This window comes from Heteronotia binoei, chromosome 10 (genome assembly GCF_032191835.1).
Source record: "Heteronotia binoei isolate CCM8104 ecotype False Entrance Well chromosome 10, APGP_CSIRO_Hbin_v1, whole genome shotgun sequence".
Lineage (NCBI taxonomy): Eukaryota > Metazoa > Chordata > Lepidosauria > Squamata > Gekkonidae > Heteronotia > Heteronotia binoei.
In genome coordinates, this window is record NC_083232.1 from 10153891 (window position 1) to 10180640 (window position 26750).

The 26750-nt window shown below is 49.0% G+C and overlaps 1 protein-coding gene across 1 annotated transcript in view; it reads right to left on the reverse strand.

The window, feature by feature from the left end:
- Positions 1-913: 913 nt before the first annotated feature.
- The window catches only part of LOC132578337 (growth hormone-releasing hormone receptor-like), a 41397-nt gene continuing 15560 nt past the window's right edge, over positions 914-26750 (reverse strand). Inside the window, exons 5-13 of the mRNA XM_060248281.1 lie at positions 22929-23023; positions 16681-16813; positions 13983-14136; positions 10756-10816; positions 8360-8429; positions 7333-7424; positions 4246-4381; positions 2217-2258; positions 914-1092 (exon numbers count right to left, since the gene is read on the reverse strand). Coding sequence (XP_060104264.1) covers positions 949-1092; positions 2217-2258; positions 4246-4381; positions 7333-7424; positions 8360-8429; positions 10756-10816; positions 13983-14136; positions 16681-16813; positions 22929-23023 — 927 coding nt within the window. The 3' untranslated portion in view covers positions 914-948. The remainder of the gene's footprint in view (positions 1093-2216; positions 2259-4245; positions 4382-7332; positions 7425-8359; positions 8430-10755; positions 10817-13982; positions 14137-16680; positions 16814-22928; positions 23024-26750) is intronic.

Consider the following 26750-nt stretch of genomic DNA (forward strand, 5'->3'; position numbering starts at 1 on the left):
GTTGGGCGTCTATACAGTAGTGACAGCACCCACCTCCCAAACTCTGAATGATCTCATTCAGCGGCATTCTATAAATGTTGAAGAGCTTTGCTAAGAGGACAGAATATGAGAGATAACAGAAGTCAGATTCCATACAGGTTTCATAGGAGAGATAACAGAAGTCAGATGACTCAGCCTTCGTTAATCAGTCTCTTTGTGTATCAGAAGAAGATGACCATAGAGTTATAATTCTCTGAACCAGAGTCTCAGAGTGGCTTACAATCTTCTTTCTCTTCCTCTCCCACAACAGACACCCTGTGAGGTGGGTGGGGCTGAGAGGGCTCTCACAGCAGCTGCCCTTTCAAGGACAACTCCTGTGAGAGCTATGGCTAACCCAAGGCCATTCCAGCAGCTGCAAGTGGAGGAGTGGGGAATCAAACCTGGTTCTTCCAGAGAAGAGTCCGTGCACTTAACCACCACACCGAACTGGCTCTCCACCAAACAGGTTTTAAAAAACCCTTGGAGCCAATGGATGGGACCATCAGTGTATGTTGCTGCCATTCCATCCCCAACTGTAAGTCCTCCCCCCCCAAAAAAAAAAATCACAATGTTTTGCTGGAGCTATAGGAATACTTGGAAGCAACATGAAGAATTAGATTTCCAGAATAATGTTCTACAACAGGTCCAGTGCTATACTAGGTGGAACACAAAGGGCAAAATCAGGCATCAACATAGGTTTCACAATCAAATATGTGAAACTAAGTCCACTGAAAAGCTACATTTGAGGCAATGTGAGACATAAGATAAATATGTAGTGTCCATTCTGTCATGGCCCATTCAGGTGACCAAAATCTAAGGGCCGCTGACTTCAAGTGACAAACATGGATGCATGAACCAGCCCTAAGTTTTACTGATAAATCTAGGTGAAATGCATTCTGGGTCTCTCTGCTCGCCCATCCCTGCCTGTCTTCATCCTATTGGCTCTCCTTCACACACGGAAGTTGACATTTTGATCCCGGAACTTGACGGCATGGTCCATCTTGTCCTCTTCCTCCAGATGGGCATCAACCCATAACTGTTGCCGTGCCACTTCCGGCAAATTTCTGCTTGCACCTGGAGAGAGAAAGACCCACTGTTGTGACTGCAGGTTTTTAGATGTAATCAGAAAATTACAACTGAAGGTTTTTCTTCATTACCATTCTCTTTGCTTTTAAGTTCTTTTTTAAGTTTTAAGTTTCCTTGCTTTTAAGTTCAGCCCATCGTTTTCTCCCTCTTTTCGTTGATTCAATGTTATATTGATTTATGTCTGGCATATCTCCCTGTAGATTTAAACCACAGGTTTTTATGAGACATCAACCGATGTAATATCCAGTCAACCACTAGAGGGGGCAAAACACATGTGGAACAGAAGGAGAAAGGCCGAAGAAACAGGAACTTACAAGCAAGGGAAATGAGCTTGCTGAAAAGCCCTTTGAGTGGGAAATTCCTCACAACAGATTTCATAAGTAGCCCAGCAGGAGTTTGTTTGCATATTAAGCCACACCCCCTGACATCACCATTGTTTCACACAGGGCTTTTTATACAAAAGGCTTTTTATTGGGGTTTGTAGAATCTTTCGGGATCAAGTGCCGTGTTCTACTGGAGAAAGTTTTCCTTCCAGACGTTTCGTTCTCAGCTGCGGAGAACATCCTCAGTGGCATTGCAGCCAGAGCAGGCGCTCAGACCTTCTTGGCTGCTGTGCATGAAGTGGGGCCAGGGCTGCTGGAGAGCTGCTTTTTCTTTTTCTTTCTTTTTTCCCCAAGTTTACAAATTTCTATTACAAAATAACAACATAACATACAGAATAATAACATAACAGTCAACAAAACAATAAACAACATGAACACTAACTATCATCCCATCTGTTAACAATCACACTCCCAACCCCCCAATCATACGAGGGGCGTTCGGGGTCTAACAATTTACAATCTCTATTACTCGAAAACTAATCCTTTACTTTCCACCCAGAAATAAATTGGATTCCATACAAAAGGCTTTTTCTACAGCAGGAACACATCTGCAGATTAGGCCATTCCCCCTGATGCCAAGCCAGCCGAAGCTGCATTTCGGTGCGTTCCTGCTCAAAAAAAAAGTCCCGGTTTGCAACAATTTAAATGAACACACCTCTGAAAAATGGGGAACATTCACAAGAGGCGCGCAGAAAACATAGTAAAATGTAAATGATTCAATCCCCTTACCTCCTTATTTAGGAAACAGTATAGAATGGCTACAAGGAACCCCTGCATAAGAAAACAAAGAGACCCAAGATAATTGATCGGATAATATGGAGAACTATACAAGCCATGAACACAGGAAGCTGCTGAAACACGTCTTCACCCCAAAGGGTGGAATTCACTACCACAGGAGACGGTGGCGGCTACAAGCATAGCCAGCTTCAAGCATATGGAGCAGAGGTCCATCAGTGGCTATTAGCCACAGCTTATTGTTGGAACTCTCTATCTGGGGTAGTGATGCTCTGTATTCTTGGTGCTTGGAAGGGGTACAGTGGGAGGGCTTCTAGTGTCCTGGACCCATTGGTGAACCTCCTGATGGCACCTAGGGTTTTTTTGGCCACTGTCTGACACAGAATGTTGTACTGAATGGGTCATTGGCCTGATCCAACATGGCTTCTCTTATGCTCTTATGTTCTTTATCACGAACCAGACCCTTGGCCCGCCAAGGTCAGTATTGTCTACTTGAACTGGCGGCGGATCTCCAGGGTCTCAGGCAGAGGTCTTTCCCATCACCTCCAACCTGGTCCTTTATCAACAGGAGACGTTGGGGGCCAAACGAGAGACTTTCTGCATACCAAGCAGTTTGTTTCTGAAATGATGTTGCAGTAAAACAGATTGCTCAGCTTTGTGCATCTTAATTTCAGATTTGTGTCCCTTCATCTTTTGGTATGCCCAGACAACACTGGGTTCAGCTACTGGGCAGTAGTTGGTAAGGTTGTGCCATTGGGCTGGTCACTATTAGGATGGCACAGCGCTCTGATGTTTTACGCCAGTTCATTCAATGCACTGTTTCTATGCTGCAGTCCTTGCAGAATTATTTTTTAGCTTAAAAAAACCACCAGGTTTGTAATTCAGAGAGATTCCCAGATTTGAACTGTCCTGTGTGTGGCACTGTGTCAAGCACTGTGTCAATTTACCTTTATGTAACCATAGTGCTTGACACACTGGCACTGTTCCTATTAGCAGTTCTTGCAGAAATCATCCCCGTCTCCCAGGTTTGTAATTCAGAGAGATTCCCAGATTTGAACTAAGGTCCTGTGTGTGGCACTGTGTCGAGCACTGTGTCAATTTACCTTTATGTAACCATATTGCTTGACACACTGGCACTGTTCCTATTAGCAGTTCTTGCAGAAATCATCCCCCTCTCCCAGGTTTGTAATTCAGAGAGATTCCCAGATTTGAACTAAGGTCCTGTGTGTGGCACTGTGTCGAGCACTGTGTCAATTTACCTTTATGTAACCATAGTGCTTGACACACTGGCACTGTTCCTATTAGCAGTTCCTGCAGAAATCATCTCCCTCTCCCAGGTTTGTAATTCAGAGAGATTCCCAGATTTGAACTAAGGTCCTGTGTGTGGCACTGTGTCGAGCACATCTGTGTCAATTTACCTTTATGTAACCATAGTGCTTGACACACAAGGGCCTGGATCTCTGTCGGGAGCCGATTCCACAAGGTTGGGGCCAGGACCGAAAAAGCCCTGCCCCTAGTTGAGGTAAGGCGGGCGTCTCTTGGGCCGGGGACGGCCAACAGATGTTGGGAGACCGAACATAACGACCTCCTGGGCATATAAGGCTACATTACAAGGCTGAATGCCAGGGTCACAGGGCCCACTTGTATACCAGGGGTGACCAGTGGTAGCTCTCCAGATGTTTTCTGCCTACAACTCCCATCAGCCCCAGCCATCATGGCCAATGGCTGGGGCTGATGGGAGTTGTAGGCAAAAAAAACCTGAAGAGCTACCATTGGCCACCCCTGGTATATACATCTCTGGATTCCCATGCAAGCACGTTATTGGGTCATTCAAACTTGTGGGGGGGCTTGTGATTGGTCCAGGGCTGCAGAGATTTGGATCCTGCAGCCCATTGTTCCCAAGTCCCCAAGGTCAGTCCGTACGACTCCAATGGGCCAGGCAGGAACAGCCAAAGTCTTCCCTTGAGTCCGCATACACAACATCACATTTTTTTTATCCCTTTGCCTCTAATTCCATAATCACCTGGAACGATCCAATGCAGAGCTCCAAGTAGAAACGGATTCCCATGTGGGTGTGCTCTCCTTCCGGGAGGAAGTTGAAGATGATGTAATGCGTTCCAAAGAGAGGGATGAGAAGGAGGGTGGATTTGGAGAGACGCCTGACAGGGGGCGAGAAATTAGAAGCGGGGTGGTGGGGAGGGGGGTAAAAACAAAATCATGTTGGGGCCTCGCAAATAGCACACAGCGGCCACTAGATGGCAGCGGTCACCGTTATCTGAGATGAGGACCATCACAAAGACTTCCGGCACGGAGTTCAGAAACGAATTGATTTCTAGTTCTTTATATAAAATATTTCTATTCTTTACGCAGGAGGAAGAGAAGGAGATTGGATTTATACCCCGCCCTTAACTTGGAATCTCAGAGCAGCTTACAATCTCTTTCCCTCCCCTTCCCCACAACCGAGAGCCAGTTGGGTGTAGTGGTTAAGTGAGTGGACTCTTATCTGGGAGAACCGGGTTTGATTCCCCACTCCTCCACTTGCACCTGCTGGAATGGTAGGGTTGCCAATCCTCAGGTGGGGGCAGGGGATCCCCCGGTTTGGAGACCCTCCCCCCGCTTCAGGGTCGTCAGAAAGCAGGGGGAGGGGAGGGGAGAGAAATGTCTGCTGGGAACTCTGTTATTCCCTATGGAGATTTATTCCCATAGAAAATTATGGAGATTTGATCCGTGGGTATCTGGGGCTCTGGAAGGCTGCTTTTTGGGGTAGAGGCACCAAATTTTCAATATAACATCTAGTGCCTCTCCCCAAAATACCCACCAAGTTTCAAAAAGATTGGACCAGGGGGTCCAATTCTATGAGCCCCAAAAGAAGGTGCCCCTATCCTTCATTATTTCCTATGGTAGGAAGGAATTGAAAAGGTGTGCCGTCCCTTTAAATGTGATGGCCAGAACTCCCTTTGGAGTTCAATTATGCTAGTCACAGCCTTGATCTTGGCTCCACCCCTAATGTCTCCTGGCTCCACCCCCAAAGTCTCCTGGCTCCACCCCCAAAGTCCCCAGATATTTCTTGAATTGGACTTGGCAACCCTATGGAATGGCCTTGGGTCAGCCATAGCTCGCGTAGGAGTTGTCCTTGAAAGGCAGCTGCTGGGAGGGCTCTCTCAGCCCCACCCACCTCACAGGGTGTCTGTTGTGGGGGAGGAACATATGAACATATGAAACTGCCTTATACTGAATCAGACCCTTGGTCCATCAAAGTCAGTATTGTCTACTCAGACTGGCGGTAGCTCTCCAGAGTCTCAAGCTGAGGTTTTTCACACCTGTTACCTGGACCCTTTTTAGTTGGAGATGCCGGGGATTGAACCTGGGACCTTCTGCTTACCAAGCAGATGCTCTACCACTGAGCCACTGAGCCACCGTCCCTCCCCTTAAGATAAAGAACATAAGGAAGATAAAGGAGATTGTGAGTCGCTCTGAGAATCGGAGATTCAGAGTGGAGGGCAGGATATAAATCCAATATCATCGACCCTGTGAGGCAGGTGGGGCTGAGAGAGCTCTGAGAGAACTGCTCTGGAGAGAACAGCTCCGACAGAACATGTGATTGACCCAAGGTCACACTAACAGCTGCATGTGGAAGTGTGGGGAATCGAGCCAAATACCAGCCGGGGCTGACCCTGCTTAGCTTCCAAGATCTGGCTGGATTGGGCTAGCCCAGACTACCCAGAGCAGGGCAGGGCTGCTACGCAGAGGCACACAATAACAAATCACCTCTGAGTGGCTCTTGCCTTGAAAACCCTACAGGGGCCACTAGAAGTAGGCTGACTTAACTGCAGTTTCCACCACCAGAGCAGAGGTCCATCAGTGGCTCTTAGCCATGGCTTATCGCTGGGACTCTCTGTCAGGGGCACTGAGGCTCTGTATTCTTGGTGTTTGGGAGGGGCACCAATGGGAGGGCTTCTGGTGTCCTGGCCCCACTGGTGGACCTCCTGATGGCACCTGGGGTTTTTTTGGCCACTGTGTGACACAGAGTGTTGGACTGGATGGGCCACTGGCCTGATCCAACAGGGCTTCTTTTATGTTCTTAGGTGACACAGAGTGTTGGACTGGATGGGCCATTGGCCTGATCCAACAGGGCTTCTCTTATGTTCTTATGTGACACAGAGTGTTGGACTGGATGGACCACTGGCCTGATCCAGCAGGGCTTCTCTTATGTTCTTATGAGACACAGAGTGTTGGACTGGATGGGCCACTGGCCTGATCCAACGTGGCTTCTCTTACGTTCTTAAGTGACACAGAGTGTTGGACTGGATGGGCCATTGGCCTGCTCCAACATGGCTTCTCTTATGTTCTTAAGTGACACAGAGTGTTGGACTGGATGGGCCATTGGCCTGCTCCAACATGGCTTCTCTTATGTTCTTAAGTGACACAGAGTGTTGGACTGGATGGGCCATTGGCCTGATCCAACAGGGCTTCTCTTATGTTCTTATGTGACACAGAGTGTTGGACTGGAGGGGCCACTGGCCTGATCCAACAGGGCTTCTCTTATGTTCTTATGTGACACAGAGTGTTGGACTGGATGGGCCACTGGCCTGATCCAACAGGGCTTCTCTTATGTTCTTATGTGACACAGAGTGTTGGACTGGAGGGGCCACTGGCCTGATCCAACAGGGCTTCTCTTATGTTCTTATGTGACACAGAGTGTTGGACTGGATGGGCCACTGGCCTGATCCAACAGGGCTTCTCTTATGTTCTTATGTGACACAGAGTGTTGGACTGGAGGGGCCACTGGCCTGATCCAACAGGGCTTCTCTTATGTTCTTATGAGACACAGAGTGTTGGACTGGATGGGCCACTGGCCTGATCCAACATGGCTTCTCTTATGTCCTTACGTCTGGGGCAGTGAGGCTCTGTATTCTTGGTGCTTTTGGAGGGGGGGCACAGTGGGAGGCTTCTAGTGTCCTGGCCCCACTGGTGGACCTCCTGATGGCACTTGGGGGTTTTTTTGGCCACTGTGTGACAGAGTGTTGGACTGGATGGGCTACTGGCCTGATCCAACATGGCTTCTCTTACGTTCTTATGTTCCTATTTCCATTTGTGCCCAGTCAGTTACCTGTATTGAGAAGAGTTGTTGAAGTTGATTTGTTTCGGATCTAATTTTTTCAGCAGGATTCTGATGATGTTGATAAAAAGAACAAAGTTGACCTGTCCGGGTTTTGTAAGAAAAGGAGTGGGAAAGCTCATTTAGCTTTAACAGCATCAGCATCAACAACGACAAATCCCTTTTGGGATACGAGATTATACCATTCATTAGGGGTGTGTGCAGGGGAAGTTTTGGGGAGTTACAGTTTTGGAACTGGGCTTCTGCAGGCAAAACAATGAACACGATCACTTTGTTTGGGGTAGGGGGATACTGGCTCAGCTTTAAAATCAGTGCCATGTTTTTCATGCTCCAAGTTTTCTGTACCATATTCCATGCGTGCGCACTACAGACACCATTGTGTTCAATGCACAGCCCAAAGGGTAATTAACACGCAAAAATCACTGCCACAGGAGGTCGTGGGGGCTACAAGCATAGATGGCTTCAAGAGGGGATTGGATAAACACGTGGAGGAGAGGTCCATCAGTGGCTATTAGCCACAGCATATTGTTGGAATTCTCTGTCTGGGGCAGTGATGCTCTGTATTTTGGTGCACAGTGGGAGGGCTTCTAGCACCACTGGTGGACCTCCTGATGCCACCTGGCTTTTTTGGCCACTGTTGTGACACAGAGTGTTGGTCTGGATGGGCCACTGGCCTGATCCACCATGACTTCTCTTATGTTCTTAAGAGTTTCCTGCACAACAGCCACAGAACCTAACGCCACCAAAATTGCATGGAACAGAACAGTCCTTCCTCTCGAAAATGGCTTTAAATTAAGGGTGAAGTGGCTGAATCAAGCCTGCCTCTTCCTCCCAACTTGGGTATTCCAAGGAGTTGCCACAGTCAAGCTTGCTTAGCTTCTGAGATCCAGCAAGATCGGGCTTGCCTGGGCTATCCAGCTCAGGGCACAAAACAGCTTTTGAAGTTCATCCCCCACCCTGCCTGGAAAGCTATCACAACTCCCCAAGAAAAAAAAAAATACGGAAATTCAATACACACCGCAACAGAAAAGATGATTGGGCCTTTGATCAGCCACCAGTACGGAGAGCCTTCAGTTATGTCCCAGCACCTAGAAGAAGAAAATATTGGATTTTTATCCCACCCTAACACAGAGTCCCATGGTGCAGAGTGGTAAAGCTGCAGAACTACAGTCCAAGCTCTGCTCACGACCTGAGTTCGATCCCGGCGGAAGCTGGTTCAGGTAGCCGGCTCAAGGTTGACTCAGCCTTCCATCCTTCCGAGGTCGGTCAAATGAGTCCCCAGCTTGCTGGGGGGAAAGTGTAGAGGACTGGGGAAGGCAAGGGCAAACCACCCAGTAAAAAAAAAAGTCTGCCGTGAAAATGTTGTGAAAGCAACATCATCCCAGTGTCAGAACTGACTGGTGCTTGCACAGGGGGACTACCTTGACCTTTACTTTATATCCCACCCTATACTCTGAATCTCAGAGCGGTCACAACCTCCTTTACTCCCCCCCACCACACACACACACAGCAGACACCCTGTGAGGTGGGTGGGGCTGAGAGAGCTCTCCCAGAAGCTGCCCTTTTAAGGACAACTCCTGCAAGAGCTATGGCTGACCCGAGGCCATTCCAGCAGCTGCAAGTGGAGGAGTGGGGAATCAAACCCCTTCTCCCAGGTAAGAGTCTGTGCACTTAACCGCTACACCAAACTGGCTAGCTAGAAAGTGTCCACCATAGTTAATGCAAAGCACCATCCACAGTCTCTCCAAACGTACACTAGGGTTGCCAATCCCCAGGTGGAGGCAGGGGATCCCCCAGTATGGAGGCCCTCCCCCCGCTTCAGGGTCGTCAGAAAGTGGAGGGAGGGGCAGGAACTGTCCACTGAGCACTCCATTATTGCCTATGGAGAATGATTCCCATAGGGCAGGGGTGGTCAACGGTAGCTCTCCAGATGTTTTTTGCCTACAACTCCCATCAGCCCCAGCCATTGGCCATGCTGGCTGGGGCTGATGGGAGCTGTAGGCAAAAAAACATCTGGAGAGCTACTGTTGGCCACCCCTGCCACAGGGTATAATAGAGAATTGATCCATGTGTATCTGGGACTTTGAGGGGCAATTTTATGAGGCGGAGGCACCAAATTTGCAGCATAGCATCCGGTGCCTCTCCTCATAACACCCTCCAGGTTTCGAAAAGATTGGGCCAGGGGGTCCGGTTCTATGAGCCTCCCCCCAAAAGGTGCCCCTAGACTTCATTATTTCCAGTGGAGGGAAGGGGTGCAGTTCCTTTCAACGTGATGGCCAGTGTTCAACGTGAGAGCCAGTTTGGTGTAGTGGTTAAGTGTGCAGACTCTTATCTGGGAGAACCGGGTTTGATTCCCCACTCCTCCACTTGCACCCGCTAGCATGGCCTTGGGTCAGCCAGAGCTCTGGCAGAGGTTGTCCTTGAAAGGGCAGCTGCTGTGAGAGCCCTCTCCGGCCCCACCCGCCTCACAGGGTGTCTGTTGTGGGGGAGGAAGGGAAAGGAGATTGTGAGCTGCTCTGAGACTCTTCGGAGTGGAGGGCGGGATATAAATCCAATATCTTCATCTACCTCACAGGGCGTCTGTTGTGGGGGAGGAAGGGAAAGGAGATTGTGAGCTGCTCTGAGACTCTTCGGAGTGGAGGGTGGGATATAAATCCAATATCTTCATCTACCTCACAGGGTGTCTGTTGTGGGGAAGGAAGGGAAAGGAGATTGTGAGCCCCTCTGAGACTCTTTGGAGTGGAGGGCGGGATATAAATCCAATATCTTCTTCTTCTTCCCTTTGGAGTTCAATGATGCTTGTCACAACCTTGCTTCTGGCTCCACCCCCCAAAGTCTCCTGGCTCCACCCCCAAAGTCCCGAGGCATTTCTTGAATTGGACTTGGCAACCCTAACATGTACTGATTTAGTTAATATATTCATACCACTGCACTCAAGGCAGTTTACACTTCCAAATATGACTTAGAATTTCACATGCATAGTCTGGGGAACGAAAGGGACCCTAGTAGCATTGAGTTCCTCCTTCTAAAAGAGTCATATTCTCCAGGGGGACTGATCTGTATAGTCTGAAGACAAGTTATAATTCTGGGAGATCTCTACACACCACTTCTGCGCAGGCCTGTATTACTACCCAGGCCCTCTTTATTGCTGCCACCTGGGCTTTTTTCCGTTTTTTGTAGCAGGAACTCCTTTGCATATTAGGCCACACCCCTGATGTAGCCGATCCTCCTGGAGCTAATAGGAGGCCCTGTCCTAAGAGCCCTGTAAGCTCTTGGAAGATTGGCTACATCAGAGGGGCGTGGCCTGATATGCAAAGGAGTTCCTGCTACAAAAAAAGCCCTAGCTGCCATCTCCCTAGGGATTCTCTGCTCGGGAACCACAGCTATAGAATTGGAAAAGCAGGCATGACTTACGCAGTGTCTTCAAAATGCACCTTGACCAAGATCCAGACAGCAGTAAAAAATGTTGGCACACCTGGAGGGAAAAAGGGAAAAAAAACCACAAGGGTTGGGTGCCTTCTACCAATAAATTGGATCCTAAGAAATCAATAGCTAAGAACATAAGAGAAGCCATGTTAGATCAGGCCAATGGCCCATCCAGTCCAACATTCTGTGTCACACAGCGGCCAAATATATACACACACACACACACACACACACACACACACACTGTGGCTAATAGCCACTGATGGACCTCTGCTCCGTATTTTTATCTAACCCCCTCTTGAAGGTGGCCATGCTTGTGGCCGCCACCACCTCCTGTGGCAGTGAATTCCACATGTTAATCACCTTTTGGGTGAAGAAGTACTTCCTTTTATCCATTTTAACCTGTCTGCTCAGCAATATCTGTCCTGCTCAGTCCAAGAACATAAGAACATGTAATGTAATGTAATGTAAAATTTTATTTATATCCCGCCCTCCCCGCCGAAGCAGGCTCAGGGCGGCTAACAGCATTTCAGGTAAACAATAGTAATAAAAACATTAAATTCACATTAAAATTCACATTAAAATCAGTCAATAATCAATAATTAATTAAAACATTCCTAAGTCAACATTGGCGGTAAGCGTTACTAATCTGGCGGTAAACATTAATTCAGTTATTGGTGAACGCCTGTTTGAAGAGGGCGGTCTTGCAGGCCCTGCGGAACTGGTCTAAGTTCCGCAGGGCCCGCACCTCCTCTGGGAGTTGGTTCCAGAGTTGTGGGGCCGCAACAGAAAAGGCCCGGGTGCGGGTGCTTTGAAGTTTAACTTCTTTTGGCCCAGGGATATTCAGTCTGCTTTTCCCCACTGACCTCAGTGCTCTCTGGGGCTCATATGGGGAGAGACGGTCCCTCAGGTAGGTCGGTCCTTGGCCATATAGGGCTTTAAAGGTTATGACCAGCACTTTGTACTGGATCCGGTATACGATTGGCAGCCAGTGCAGTCCGCGCAGCCCTGGCCGTATATGCTCCCATCTTGGGAGACCAAGTAGCAGCATCCCATGCATAATCTTGTAGAACATAAGAGAAGCCCTGTTGGATCAGGCCAATGTCCCCTCCAGTCCAACACTCTGTGTCACATAAGAACATAAGAGAAGCCATGTTGGATCAGGCCAGTGGCCCATCCAGCCCAACACTCTGTGTCACATAAGAACGTAAGAGAAGCCATGTTGGATCAGGCCAATGGCCCCTCCAGTCCAACACTCTGTGTCACATAAGAACATAAGAGAAGCCATGTTGGATCAGGCCACTGGCCCATCCATTCCAACACTCTGTGTCACATAAGAACATAAGAGAAGCCATGTTGGATTAGGCCAATGGCCCATCCACTCCAACACTCTGTATTACACAGTGGCCAATATAGTGTGTGTGTATACACACACACAGACACACCCACATAATAGCCACTGATGGACCTCTGCTCCATATTTTTATCCAATCCCCTCTTGAAGCTGGCTGTTTGTAGCCGCCACTACCTCCTGTGGCAGTGAATTCCACATGTTAATCACCCTTTGGGTGAAGAAGTACTTCCTTTTATCCATTTTAACCTGACTGCTCAGCAATTTCATTGAATGCCCACAAATTCTTGTATTGTGAGAAAGGGAGAAAAGGACTTCTTTCTCTACTTTCTCCATCCCATGCATAATCTTGTAGGGCTCTATTATGTCACCCCGCAGTCGACGTTTCTCCACGCTAAAGAGCTCCAAGCGTTTCAACCTTTCTTCATGGGGAAAGTGTTCCAAACTTTTAATCATTCTAGTTGCCCTTTTCTGCACTTTTCTTGGAGGATTGGCTACATAAGAGGGGTGTGTCCTGATATGCAAAGGAGTTCCTGCTACAAAAAAAGCCCTAGCTGCCGCCACCCTAGAGATTCTCTGCTCGGGAACCACAGCTATAGAATTGGAAAAGCAGCTATATATATAAGGCAGATCCAAACAGTAAGGCTGATCCATGCAAGAAAGCTGATCCAAACAAGAAGGCTGATCCATACATACTGATCCAAGAAGGCGTGATAGAGGCTTATAGAATTTTGCAAGAAGAGAAGAGAGTTAGCAAAGAGAAATTTATCTTCCTCCCCCAAAAGACTAGAGCTCGAGGGCATCCATTGAAGCTGATGGTCAGTGGGTTCAGGACAGAAAAACAGGAAATACCACTTTGCACTAGGGCTTTTTTTTTGTAGCAGGAACTCCTTTGCATATTAGGCCATACACTCCTGATTTAGTCAATCCTCCTAGAGCTTACAGTAGGCCCTGCACTAGGCTTGCCAATCCTCAGGTCCCAGCGGGGGTTCTTCCGCTTTCCCAGGCTCCTTCCCACCCTCAGTCAGCTGGCCGGAAGGGGGAAGCCCCTCCCCCAGAGGACCATGTGACTTTCCACCTCTGGAGGCTTCAGTCTCCGATTGAAAGGCTTCCTCTTGGGATGGGGTGTCTGGGTTGCTGTGAAGAAGCTGGCAGCAACTCATGAGTAGAGAGGCCAATCCTTTGCTTCAGAGTCACCAGAAATGGGGGCGGGGGAGGGAAACGTCTGCTGAGCACTTCAGTATTCAACTATGTGGAGATCCATTCTCATAGGGTATAATGGGGAATTGATCTGGAGGTTTCAGGGGCTCTAGGGAAGCTGTTTTTTGAGGTAGAGGCACCCAATTTTCAGTATAGTATCTAGTGTCTCTCCCCAAAGTACTCCCCAAGTTTCAAAACGATTGGACCAGGAGGTCCAATTCTATGAACCCCCAAAAGAAGGTGCCCCTATCCTTCATTATTTCCTATGGAAGGAAGACATTTAAAAAGGTGTGCTGTCCCTTTAAATGTGATGGCCAGAACGCCCTTGGAGTTCAATTATGCTTGTCACACCCTTGTTCCTGGCTCCGCCCCCAATGTCTCCTGGCTCCACCCCCAAAGTCCCCAGATATTTCTTGAATTGGACTTGGCAACCCTACCCTGCACTAAGAGCCCTCTAAGCTCCAGGAGGATTGGCTACATCAGGGGGGTGTGGCCTAATATGCAAAGGAGTTCCTGCTATAGAAAAAGGACCTCTGCTTTACACAGAGAGTGATTAAAATGTTGGATTTGCAGCCAGAGGATGGTCATTTATGTGCTTGCTTCTCCACCTTCGCCATACATACACGAATGGATAAAGAAGAAACTGAAGCCGCCTGGAACTTACCCCAGCCGAAGAGAACGAGCCACCAGAAATATCGTCTTCCATGGAGAAAGGATGAGATCAGTAGGCAGTTTAAGTAAAGAGCTTCCACTAGAAGCCACATGAAATTGGTCATCATGAAATAGTGAGAGAAGACCACGGAGATCTTGCATTGAGTCTGAACAGGGGGGAGAAAGTTCATAAATGGTAGAAGAAGAAGAAGAAGAAGAAGAAGAAGAAGAAGAAGAAGAAGAAGAAGAAGAAGAAGAAGAAGAAGAAGAAGAAGAAGAAGAAGAAGAAAGATTGGATTTAGACCCCACCCTTCACGACCCAAAGTAGTCTCAGAATGGCTTACAATCGCCTTTCCCTTCCCCTCCCCACAACTGACATCCTGTGATCAGTGTTCCCTCTAAGCTGAGTTGGTGTGAGCTAGTGCACAATTTTTTAGCTTCCAGCTCACACCTTTTTGTCTTAGCTCCAGAGCATAATAATTTATGCAGTAGCTCACAGTTTTAATGCCAATAGCTCACAAAGTACAATTTTTGTTCACAAGACTCTGCAGCTTCGAGGGAACATTGCCTGTGAGGTAGGTGGGGTTGCCAATCCCCAGGTGGGGGAAGGGGATTCCCTGGTTTGGAGGCCCTCCCTCTGCTTCAGAGTCATCAGAAGGCGGGAAGGGGGAGGGAAATGTCTGCTGGGAACTCTATTATTCCCTATGGAGATTTATTCCCATAGAAAATAATGAATTGATCTGCGGGTATCTGGGGTTCTGAGGGGGCTGTTTTTTGAGGTAGAAGCACCAAATCTTCCGTATAGCATCTAGTGCCTCCCCCCAAAATGCCCCCCAAGTTTCAAAAAGATTGGACCGGGGGTCCAATTCTATGAGCCCCAAAAGAAGGTGCCCCTATCCTTCATTATTTCCTATGGAAGGAAGGCGTTTAAAAGGTGTGCAGTCCCTTTAAATGTGATGGCCGGAACACCCTTTGGAGTTCAATTGTGTTTGTCACTCCCTTGCTCCTGGCTCCACCCCCAATGTCTCCTGGCTCCACCCCCAAAGTCCCCAGATATTTCTTGAATTGGACTTGGCAAGCCTAGAGGTAGGTGGGGCTGAGAGAGTTTTGACAGACACTGCTCTTGAGCAGAACAGCTTCTGACAGAGTTATGACTGACCCAAGGTCATTCCAGCAGCTGCAAGTGGAGGATTGGGGAATCAAACCAGGTTCTCCCAGATAACAGTCCACGCACTTAACCACTACACCAAACTGGAGGAGGAGGAGGAGAAGAAGAAGAAGATTGACTCCTTCACTTGGGGTGTTTTCGCACTCACCTTCAGCCGGCGCCGCGACCCTCTTGACGACGGAGGATCTGTGCTGATTTCCCACACGAAGCGCTGGAGCAACCAGAAGAGCCGCCAATTTCCGGCGCGAAGCCCGCTCAAGCGTTTTCCTGCTTCCTGGCGATTTGCGTTTGAGCGGGCTTCGCGCCGGAAATTGGCGGCTCTTCTGGTTGCTCCAGCGCTTCGTGTGGGAAATCAGCACAGATCCTCCGTCGTCAAGAGGGTCGCGGCGCCGGCTGAAGGTGAGTGCGAAAACACCCTTGGAGTCTCAGAGCAGCTGACAATCTCCTTTCCCTTTCTCTCCCCGCAACAGACACCTTGTGAGGTAGTTGGGGCTGAGAGACCACTGCAAGAACTCTAACCGATCCGAGATCACCCCTGTGGAGGAGGAGTGAGGAATCAAAGCTGGTTCCCCAGATCAGATTCGGCTGGTCTTAACAATGACCTCAAACTGGCTGTCCGCTGCTGGAAGCAGGACCAGCCCCATCCGACAGGCAGATCCAGTAGGGTTTGTTGGAGTCCCTAAATTAAACTGGACTATGTCACTCTAACGTTACGGTCTCGATGCTCATTCGTTTCCACACTCAGCAGCTGAGCCGTGGCCCCGAACCTCAAACCTCCCATTCATGGTAGGCAGGGGGCCCTAGGAACATATGAACGTAAGAAGCTGCCTTATACTGAATCAGACCCTTGGTCCATCAAAGTCAGTATTGTCTTCTCATTCTGGCAACAGCTCTCCAGGGTCTCAAGCTGAGGTTTTTCACACCTATTTGCCTGGACCCTTTTTTGGAGATCCCGTGGATTGAACCTGTGACCTTCTGCTTCCCAAGCAGATGCTCTACCACTGAGCCACAGCCCCATTCATGGCTCTCCAGGGTCTCAAGCTGAGGTTTTTCACACCTATTTGCCTGGACCCTTTTTTGGAGATGCCAGGGATTGAACCTGGGCCCTTCTGCTTCCCAAGCAGATGCTCTACCACTGAGCCACCGTCCCTCCCCTTTGGAGAGAAAGAGGTGGTGGAGCTCATCCGGGGCTTGTTATGCAGCTACATCTACTCGTCAATGGGCGTGGTGGGGAGGAGGAACATTCAGAAAGGTTCGGGAGCTGTGCTCCTGTGAGCTCCCGCTGAATCCGAGGCCTGGTGGTAGGCATGGACTCCAGCAGTTGTTACGGAACGACAGATTCTCATCTGGGGTGGGTTTTGAGCCCCTGCGCAACACAAAACGTCTTGACACGCAATCAGCTTTTTGCTTAGCAGCTTCCCACGCAGCCATCCCTCGTCTTCAGGGGAGGTCTAGAACGGCCACCTGCTGCCGTTCCCAGAAGCCCTCGGTCTCCCCTCCCTGTCATGTGATTAGATCGGCTCCGGGTGGGTAAACAGCCTACCGTGGAGAAGCTGCAGTAGTCTGTGCCTTCCGTCTGGAAAACCACCAAGTCTTTAACGAAAATCGCCATGGCTTTCAGGATGAAGGTGAGGAACAGATGGATGTGGATATAATTCCTGGGGCAGCGGAGCCTCCTGCAGGGACACAAAGGAACGTGATCCGGTGAGGCACAGCGTAATATAGCGCAGGGGTGGCCAATGGGAGCTCTCCAGGTGTTTTTTGCCTACGACTCCCATCAGCCCCAGCCAGCATGCCCAATAGCCGGGGCTGATGGGAGTCGTAGGCAAAAAAAACATCTGGAGAGCTACCGTTGGCCACCCCTGTCCTATATCTTCTCCTCCCACATAAATAAATACAATTCAGAATAACATAAACCAGGGGTAGCCAACGGTAGCTCTCCAGATGTTTTTTTGCCTACGACTCCCATCAGCCCCAGCCAGCATGGCCAATAGCCAGGGCTGATGGGAGTTGTAGGGGGAAACATCTGGAGAGCTACCGTTGGCCACCCCTGTCCTATATCTTCTCCCCCCACATAAATAAATACAATTCACAATAACATAAACCGGGGGTGGCCAACGGTAGCTCTCCAGATGTTTTTTGCCTACAACTTCCATCAGCCCCAGCCAGCATGGCCAATGGCCAGGGCTGATGGGAGTTGTAGGGGGGAGACATCTGGAGAGCTACCGTTGGCCACCCCTGATGCAGTGGCTTCCACACAGAGAAGAGGTGAGGTGGTAGTCAAACATCGGCTCTGGAGAGCCAGTTTGGTGTAGTGGTTTAGTGTGCGGACTCTTATCTGGGAGAACCGGGTTGGATTCCCTACTCCTCCACTCACACCTGCTAGCATGGCCTTGGGTCAGCCATCGCTCTGGCTGGAGTTGTCCTTGAAAGGGCAGCTGCTGGGAGAGCCCTCTCCAGCCCCACCCACCTCACAGGGTGTCTGTTGTGGGGGAGGAAGGGAAAGGAGATTGTGAGCCGCTCTGAGACTCTTCGGAGTGGAGGGCGGGATATAAATCCAATATCTTCATCTACCTCCCAGGGTGTCTGTTGTGGGGGAGGAAGGGAAAGGAGATTGTGAGCCACTCTGAGACTCTTCGGAGTGGAGGGCGGGATATAAATCCAATATCTTCATCTACCTCCCAGGGTGTCTGTTGTGGGGGAGGAAGGGAAAGGAGATTGTGAGCCGCTCTGAGACTCTTCGGAGTGGAGGGCGGGATATAAATCCAATATCTTCATCTACCTCCCAGGGTGTCTGTTGTGGGGGAGGAAGGGAAAGGAGATTGTGAGCCGCTCTGAGACTCTTTGGAGTGGAGGGCGGGATATAAATCCAATATCTTCATCTACCTCACAGGGGGTCTGTTGTGGGGGAGGAAGGTAAAGGAGATTGTGAGCCGCTCTGAGACTCTTCGGGGTGGAGGGCGGGATATAAATCCAATATCTTCATCTACCTCACAGGGTGTCTGTTGTGGGGGAGGAAGGTAAAGGAGATTGTGAGCCGCTCTGAGACTCTTCGGGGTGGAGGGCGGGATATAAATCCAATATCTTCATCTACCTCACAGGGGGTCTGTTGTGGGGGGGGGGAGGTAAAGGAGATTGTGAGCCCCTCTGAGACTCTTCGGAGTGGAGGGCGGGATATAAATCCAATATCTTCATCTACCTCACAGGGTGTCTGTTGTGGGGGAGGAAGGTAAAGGAGATTGTGAGCCGCTCTGAGACTCTTCGGGGTGGAGGGCGGGATATAAATCCAATATCTTCATCTACCTCACAGGGTGTCTGTTGTGGGGGAGGAAGGTAAAGGAGATTGTGAGCCGCTCTGAGACTCTTCGGAGTGGAGGGTGGGATATAAATCCAATATCTTCATCTACCTCACAGGGTGTCTGTTGTGGGGAGGGGGGGAAGGGAAAGGAGATTGTGAGCCGCTCTGAGACTCTTCGGAGTAGAGGGCGGGATATAAATCCAACATCTTCTTCTATTAGGTCCAGCATTCGGAAGGCTGCACTTCAAGACTGAGGAACGGGGCCAATGGGGTCAACTATATACAACTTAGGGTTCCCGTGCAAGCACGTGATTGGATCACTCAGACCAGCAGGGGCCCATGATTGGTGCAGGGCAGCAGGCATTTGGATCCTGCCGCCCGTTGCTCCCAAGTCCCCAAGCTCCATTCATACGGTTCCAATGAGCCAGGAAGAAGCACCCAATTCAGTCCCCACTCGAGTCCACATGCGCAACACACAGCATAGTGGTTAGAGCAGCAGTTAAGTTAGGAAGCATCCAGTTGGAATGTCGCCCGACGCCCAAATTCAGAGCGGGGCTACTTTCTCAGAAGCAGCTGGGAGGAAGATTTTGGATCTCTTTCATTCCACAAGAAGGAAAACAGCGTGTAGCCACAGCACCAATGCAAAGCAGGGCTCTACTGGAGGTGGAGAGGGCATTGAGCCCTTCAAGTCTAGCTAGGATTTGTAGATTCAAGTCAGGTTAATGGTAAAGGTAGTCCCCTGTGCAAGCACCAGTGATTTCCAACGCTGGGGCGACGTTGCTTCACAACGATTTCACGGCAGACTTCTTAAGGGGGTGGTTTGCCATTGCCTTCCCCAGTCATCTACCCTTTCCCCCCAGCAAGCTGGGGACTCATTTGACCGGCCTCAGAAGGATGGAAGGCTGAGTCAACCTCGAGCCGGCTACCTGAACCCAGCCTCCGCCGGGATCGAACTCAGGTCGTGTGAGCAGAGCTTAGCACTGCAGTACTGCAGCTTTACCACTCTGCACCACGGGGCTACTGATATTTAAAAGAGATTTTTAAAAAGATGTCTTTTATTTTCTTTTTAAGAGTTGTTTGAAAAACCAAAACTGAGGCGATCCCACTTTGGATGACAGAAATGTAGCAAGGGTCGGATCACAGAGATCTGTTCCACAACGGATCTGTTCTTCTAGTGGAACTCCCCTCCATAGGACATGGACATATGAAGCTGCCTTCTACTGAATCAGACCCTCGGTCCATCGAAGTCAGTATTGTCTGCTCAGTCTGGCAGCGGCTCTCCAGGGTCTCAAGCCGAGGTTTTTCTAGGGTTGCCAATCCCCAGCTGGGGGCAGGGGATCCCCCAGTTTGGAGACCCTCCCCCCGCTTCAGGGTCATCAGAAAGCGGGGGGAGGGGAGGAAAATGTCTGCTGGGAACTCTATTATTCCCTATGGAGATTTATTCCCATAGAAAATCATGGAGAATTGATCCGCAGGTATCTGGGGCTCTGGTAGGCTGTTTTTTGGGGTAGAGGCACCAAATATTCAGTATAGCATCTAGTGCCTCTCCCCAAAATATCCCCCAAGTTTCAAAAAGATTGGACCAGGTGGTCCAATTCTATGAGCCCCAAAAGAAGGTGCCCCTATCCATTATTTCCTATGGAAGGAAGGCATTGAAAAGGTGTGCCGTCCCTTTAAATGTGATGGCCAGAACTCCCTTTGGAGTTCAATGATGCTTGTCACAGCCTTGATCTTGGCTCCACCCCTAATGTCTCCTGGCTCCACCCCCAAATTCTCCTGGCTCCACCCCCAAAGTCCCCAGATATTTCTTGAATTGGACTTGGCAACCCTAGGTTTTTCACACCTATTTGCCTGGGCCCTTTTATGGAGATGCCAGGGACTGAACCTGGGACCTTCTGCTTCCCAAGCAGATGCTCTACCACTGAGCCACCGTCCCTCCCCAACACATTCTGTTGGAGATAAATACTTCCACTAGAAGAAAGGAACCCCTCTCACTCTTCTTAATATTTGGAAGAACTTCCTGACTGTTAGAGCAGTTCCTCAGTGGAACAGGCTTCCTCAGGAGATGGTGGGCTCTCTTTCCTTGGAGGTTTTTAAACAGAGGCTAGATGGCCATCTGACAGCAATGAGGATCCTGTGAACTTAAAGGGAAAGGTAGTGCCCTGTGCAAGCACCAGTCGTTTCTGACTCTGGGGTGAGGTTGCATCACGACGTTTTCGCGGCAGACTTTTTACGGGGTGGTTTGCCATTGCCTTCCCCAGTCCTCTACACTTCCCTCCCCCCAGCAAGCTGGGTACTCATTCTACCAACCTCGGAAGGATGGAAGGCTGAGTCAACCTGGAGCCGGCTACCTGAACCCAGCTTGTGCCGGGATCGAACTTAGGTAATGAGCAGAGAGCTTGGACTGCAGCCCTTTATGGCCTGGGACCTGCCTACCTTAGGGACCGTCTCTCCCCACATGTTCCCCAGAGAGTGCTGAGATCGGGGTCTCAGAACCTCCTTATAATCCCTGGGCCAAACGAGGCCCGTCTGAAAGCGACCAGAGACAGGGCCTTTTCGATTGCAGCTCCCTGTTGGTGGAACCAGCTCCCGGAGGAGGTGAGGGCCCTGCGGAACCTTGAACAGTTCCGCAGGGCCTGTAAAACAGCCCTCTTCCGGTTGGCATACAATTAATTGATATCGGAATGCCTGAATATTTAAACTTTGAACATCAGAATATTGAACACTGGAATACTTTAAGAACTGATTTAAGGAAAAGGTAGCATAGTGCATATTGACGTAAGTTTTATGTATTTTATTGTATAATTATTAATGTATTTTAAACTGATCTCTCTTAGCGTTTTGTATTGTAAGCCGCCCTGAGCCCGCCTTGGTGGGGTAGGGCGGGATATAAATCGAATAAATAAATAAATACTGCAGCTTACCGCTCTGCGCCATGAGGCTCTTGCTAAGTTCCCCTGTGAACTTAAGGGGAGGTCTTTCCTGCATCGTGAAGGGGGTTGGTCCCTTCCAACTCTATGGTTCTATGATTCTAACATGGCCCCCATGGAGGCCATGTTAGAAGAGGGAGAGGGGTTCCATTATTCTAGCGGAGGTATTTTCTCCAACAGGAAGATTCTCCCCTGGTTCCTTCCACTAGAGGAGAATGGATCTGGACCACAAAATGCACTTTTTACACGCTGACCTCTAACCTGTCTGTGATCAACACTATACCTCCCATGATCCCAAAGCTCTCTTGCAGTGTGGTCGCACTCTCTGCTTTTTTGTAATTGTTACAAATCCTTTCTACGCCACTTATCCCAACCGCTTTATGAACGTGAATATACAGCTGCCAAGAACAAAAACGACTTAGGAACAGCCTAGGGTTGCCGAGTCCAATTCAAGAAATATCTGGGGACTTTGGGGGTGGAGCCAGGAGACTCTGGGGGTGGAGCCAGGAGACATTAGGGGTGGAGCCAAGATCAAGGCTGTGACAAGCATAGTTGAACTCCAAAGGGAGTTCTGGCCATCACATTTAAAGGGACGGTACACCTTTTCAATGCCTTCCTTCCATAGGAAATAATGAAGGATAGGGGCACCTTCTTTTGGGGCTCATAGAATTGGACCCCCTGGTCCAATCTTTTTTGAAACTTGGGGGGTATTTTGGGGAAAGGCACTAGATGCTATACTGAAAATTTGGTGCCTCTATCCCAAAAAGCAGCCCCCCACCCCAGAGCCCCAGATACCCGTGGATCAATTCTCCATGATTTTCTACGGGAATAAATCTCCTTAGGGAATAATAGAGTTCCCAGCAGACATTTCCCTCCCCTCCCCCCGCTTTCTGATGACCCTGAAGCGGGGGGAGGGCCTCCAAACCGGGGGATCCCCTGCCCCCACCTGGGGATTGGCAACCCTAGAACAGCCTCAAAAGTGCCACACCGTTACTGAGGACCCTTGGCTTGGAAAGCCCCCAAAGAGACTTGCAAATAAAAACCAAACCAGATCAGTCCGAGTTATAACCACCTGCCCTAGACCAGAATGCCTATGGACATACCCAGGGGTCGTTTTGTAGAAAAATACGGGGTGGAGCTCATTAGCATAACTCATTAGCATATGCCACCACCCCCAGCCAAAAGCAACCTGATGTGAGAAAGGAGAGCCCAGGCGAATGAGGCCTGATTGGGCTGGCTAGAAATCCAGCCAGCTCAAGCAGGCCTCGCTCACCTGGGGCTCTCCTGGGCTGCCACCCCCAGCAAGCCACCCGCTGCCCAAAATCACATCAGAAGTGGAGGAAGGGTGGCGTGGGCTTCTCCAGGGGTTAATGAGGGCTGCTGGGGGCGTGGCAAAGCCCCTGCTGGCTGGCTGCCCGCCTGCTCTCCTAATCCAGGGATTGTTATGCAGCTGCACCTCCTATTCAATGAACAAGGGCGGTGGGGAGGAAGAGGGGGGACCCTCAGATAGGTTCAGGAACTGCGTTCCCGTGAGCCCCTGCTGCATCTGAGGTCTGCACATACCTGAACGCGACGAGGACCATGACAGCGATGGTGAGAGAGGCGGTGGAGATGCTGTAGCCGATGGTGTAGATGGTTTTCACCGTTGCCATGTAGAACTGTTTGTGCAGAAAGGAGCAGCGCTGTGAAGGGGTTTTTAGGGAAAATAACGATTGCTCTTTCCAAAAAAGAAAAAAAAAATAGGAGGAAGGAGAGGCCTCACTGCTGAGACACCATTTAAGCCGGGCGAGGGGAATGGAGGTCTTGGAGCCATACTGAGACATCCCTACCCCTAATTTCTTGAAACTAGGGTTGCCAAGTCCAATTTAAGAAATATCTGGGGGCTTTGGGGGTGGAGCCAGGAGACTTTAGGGGTGGAGCCAAGATCAAGGCTGTGACAAGCATCATTGAACTCCAAAGGGAGTTCTGGCCATCACATTTAAAGAGACGGCACACCTTTTCAATGCCTTCCTTCCATAGGAAATAATGAAGGATAGGAGCACCTTCTTTTGGGGCTCATAGAATTGGACCCCCTGGTCCAATCTTTTTGAAACTTAGGAGGGTATTTTGGGGAGAGGCACTAGATGCTATACTGAAAATTTGGTGCCTCTATCCCAAAAAACAGCCCCCCCCCCGAGCCCCAGATACCCACGGATCGATTCTCCATGCTGGCTGGGGCTGATGGGAGTTGTAGGCAAAAAACATCTGGAGAGCTACCGTTGGCCACCCGTGGTATAGATGAAACATACTGTCTGGGGCAGTGATGCTCTGTCTTCTTGGTTCTTCGGGGGTCAACAGTGGGAGGGCTTCTGGAACTCTGACCTCACTAGTGGACTTCCTTTTATTTTTTTTTTCCAAAGCAATTGTTCTTTAATGCAACTCGGGCACACATTTGATTTGTGACACAACTGGACAATGACTTTGTTTACAGCCATTTGTAAACCAAAGCTTCTGTACATGAAGTCTGAATATGCACATTAATTTACTGGATTCACACAGATACACCAAGTCTCTTATAATACATGTCCGTTTGTAAGAAAGCCAGGAGCTTTCCAAAGGTTGTTTTAGCATGCTAGTGTATTGCAAACACATCTTTCTAAAAACCTCCATTAGATCAAGCATTGACACAGAAGCAAAATAGGACATTTAGTGATCAGCATTAGTACTTATAAAACCTAATCCGTGCTTTTAGACAGCAAATAAAGTTCAATGTTTTATATTCAAACAGGCAGCAGAGCTCTGCTCTACAGCCTACCTACTCCAGAAGAATAAAGAAAGGGTGTAAATGGCTAAAACCACAAATAGAGGGTTTGCTAGAAAGCAAAATACCACCAAATTCAGTCATGGATCTTTCAGAGGAACTTCAGCGTTGACAGTTTAAAAACTGACTACATGAGAGGCTAGTGAGTCCTTTTGTAATTGAGTGAAATTTGGAAATAAATGCTAATGAAAGGCTTATGATTAAATACTCATACACAAACCATACAGTATTTCTTGGGAGAGTGAAGTCCATTAGATTTCAACAGTACCTCCTGCCATGTATTCTAAAGGATTGACTGCCCAGTTTTTATTTTTTTACATTCTGCTTATGCTTTGCATTCCTATTAATGTTCCCCTTCTAAAGCTAAACGTGGAGAGCATCCGTAACTAAGGGCGTTTTCGCACTGACCTTCAAGTGGCGCGACGACCCTCTTCACACCGGAGGATCTGCGCGGATTTCGCACAAGAAGCGCCGGCGCACCCAAAAGAGCCGGCGACTTCCGTCGCGAAACCCGCTCAAACGTTTTCCTGTTTCTTGGCGGTTTCCGTTTGAGCGGGTTTCGCGACGGAAGTCGCCGGCTCTTTTGGGTGCGCCGGCGCTTCTTGTGTGAAATCCGGGCAGATCCTCCGGTGTGAAGAGGGTCGTCGCGCCACTTGAAGGTCAGTGCGAAAACGCCCTAAGATTCTTATCAATATTTTCTTATCGTTTAATCACAGACATTTCTCTTTAGCAATTTAACTGCTTGTTGACATCACATGGTGTTTTCCAGAAAAATGTGAAGAAATCATTATCATGCTATTATACCAATGGAAATCCAATATTGATGTCCTTGACCATAACAATGTTTTTAAAATACTGGGACTTTAATCCTTTTGTGGAGCAGCTACATGAAAAAACAAACAAAAACAATAGTAAGCGCTGACAAAATTCATTCTACCCAGTTTTTGAAAGCATCCAAATATAGTCAATCACTAGTGGACTTCCTGATGGCACCTGGGTTTGAACCACTGTGTGACAGAGTGTTGGACTGGATGGGCCATTGGCTCGATCCAACATGGCTTCTCTTATGTTCTTATGTGACACAGAGTATTGGACTGGATGGGCCACTGGCCTGATCCAACATGGCTTCTCTTATGTTCTTATCTGACACAGAGTGGTGGACTGGATGGGCCACTGGCCTGGTCCAACATGGCTTCTCTCATGTTCTGGACTGAATGGGCCATTGGTCTGATCCAACATGGCTTCTCTTATGTGACACAGAGTGTTGGACTGGATGGGCCACTGGCCTGGTCCAACATGGCTTCTCTCATATTCTGGACTGAATGGGCCATTGGCCTGATCCAACATGGCTTCTCTTATGTTCTTATCTGACACAGAGTGGTGGACTGGATGGGCCACTGGCCTGGTCCAACATGGCTTCTCTCATGTTCTGGACTGGATGGGCCACTGGCCTGGTCCAACATGGCTTCTCTCATGTTCTGGACTGAATGGGCCATTGGCTCGATCCAACATGGCTTCTCTTATGTTCTTATGTGACACAGAGTATTGGACTGGATGGGCAACTGGCCTGATCCAACATGGCTTCTCTTATGTTCTGGACTGGATGGGCCATTGGCCTGATCCAACAGGGCTTCTCTTATGTGACACAGAGTGTTGGACTGGATGGGCCATTGGCTCGATCCAACAGGGCTTCTCTTATGTTGTTATGTGACGCAGAGTGTTGGACTGGATGGGCCACTGGCCTGATCCAACAGGGCTTCTCTTATGTTCTTATGTGACACAGAGTATTGGACTGAATGGGCCACTGGCCTGATCCAACATGGCTTCTCTTATGTTCTTAACAATAAAAAACTTTTTATCAAAATGTTGCAAGGAAGTCTCAACGTTACTATACAGTAAATCAAAGTCAACCGTCCTTCTGAAATACACAGAACAAGTCCAGCTTGGAGCAGGTAAACCAAAGGTGCAACACCCAACAGGTAAGTCTTTCAAGATGTGAACCAATCACTTTTACATTTATATATACAAGGTACTTTCTGATCCAGTGCTGAAATGCATAACCATTGGAACGAGAACAGAGCTAAGACTGTGGGGTGAGATTTTTCCATTTAGAGTGTTAAGCTTAGAGAAAGCATACAATGAAAGGAGATCGCAGTACTCTGGGATTGCTCATTGCCGCTATCTAGAACCAGCGGTGGAATTCTAGCAGGAGCTCCTTTGCATATTAGGCCACACACCCCTGATGTAGCCAATCCTCCAAGAGCTTACAAAAAAAGAGCCTTGTAAGCACTTGGAGGATTGGCTACATCAAGGGGGTGCAGCTCCTGCTAGATTTCCACCCCTGTCTATAACCAAGACGGATTTGTAAAATTTGGTATAAACTTGACGCCCCAGAGCAGGGGACGCAAACTTTTTCAAGCCTCCTGCAGCTGGAAGAGCCAGATGCACAACAAAGATAATAGAATCATAGAGTTGGAAGGGACCTCCAGGGCCATCTCGTCCAACCTCCTGCACAATGCAGGAACTCACAAATACCTTCCCTCCATCTGCTGATCCTTGTGCTGCGGTGGCAGCTAACGCCAAAG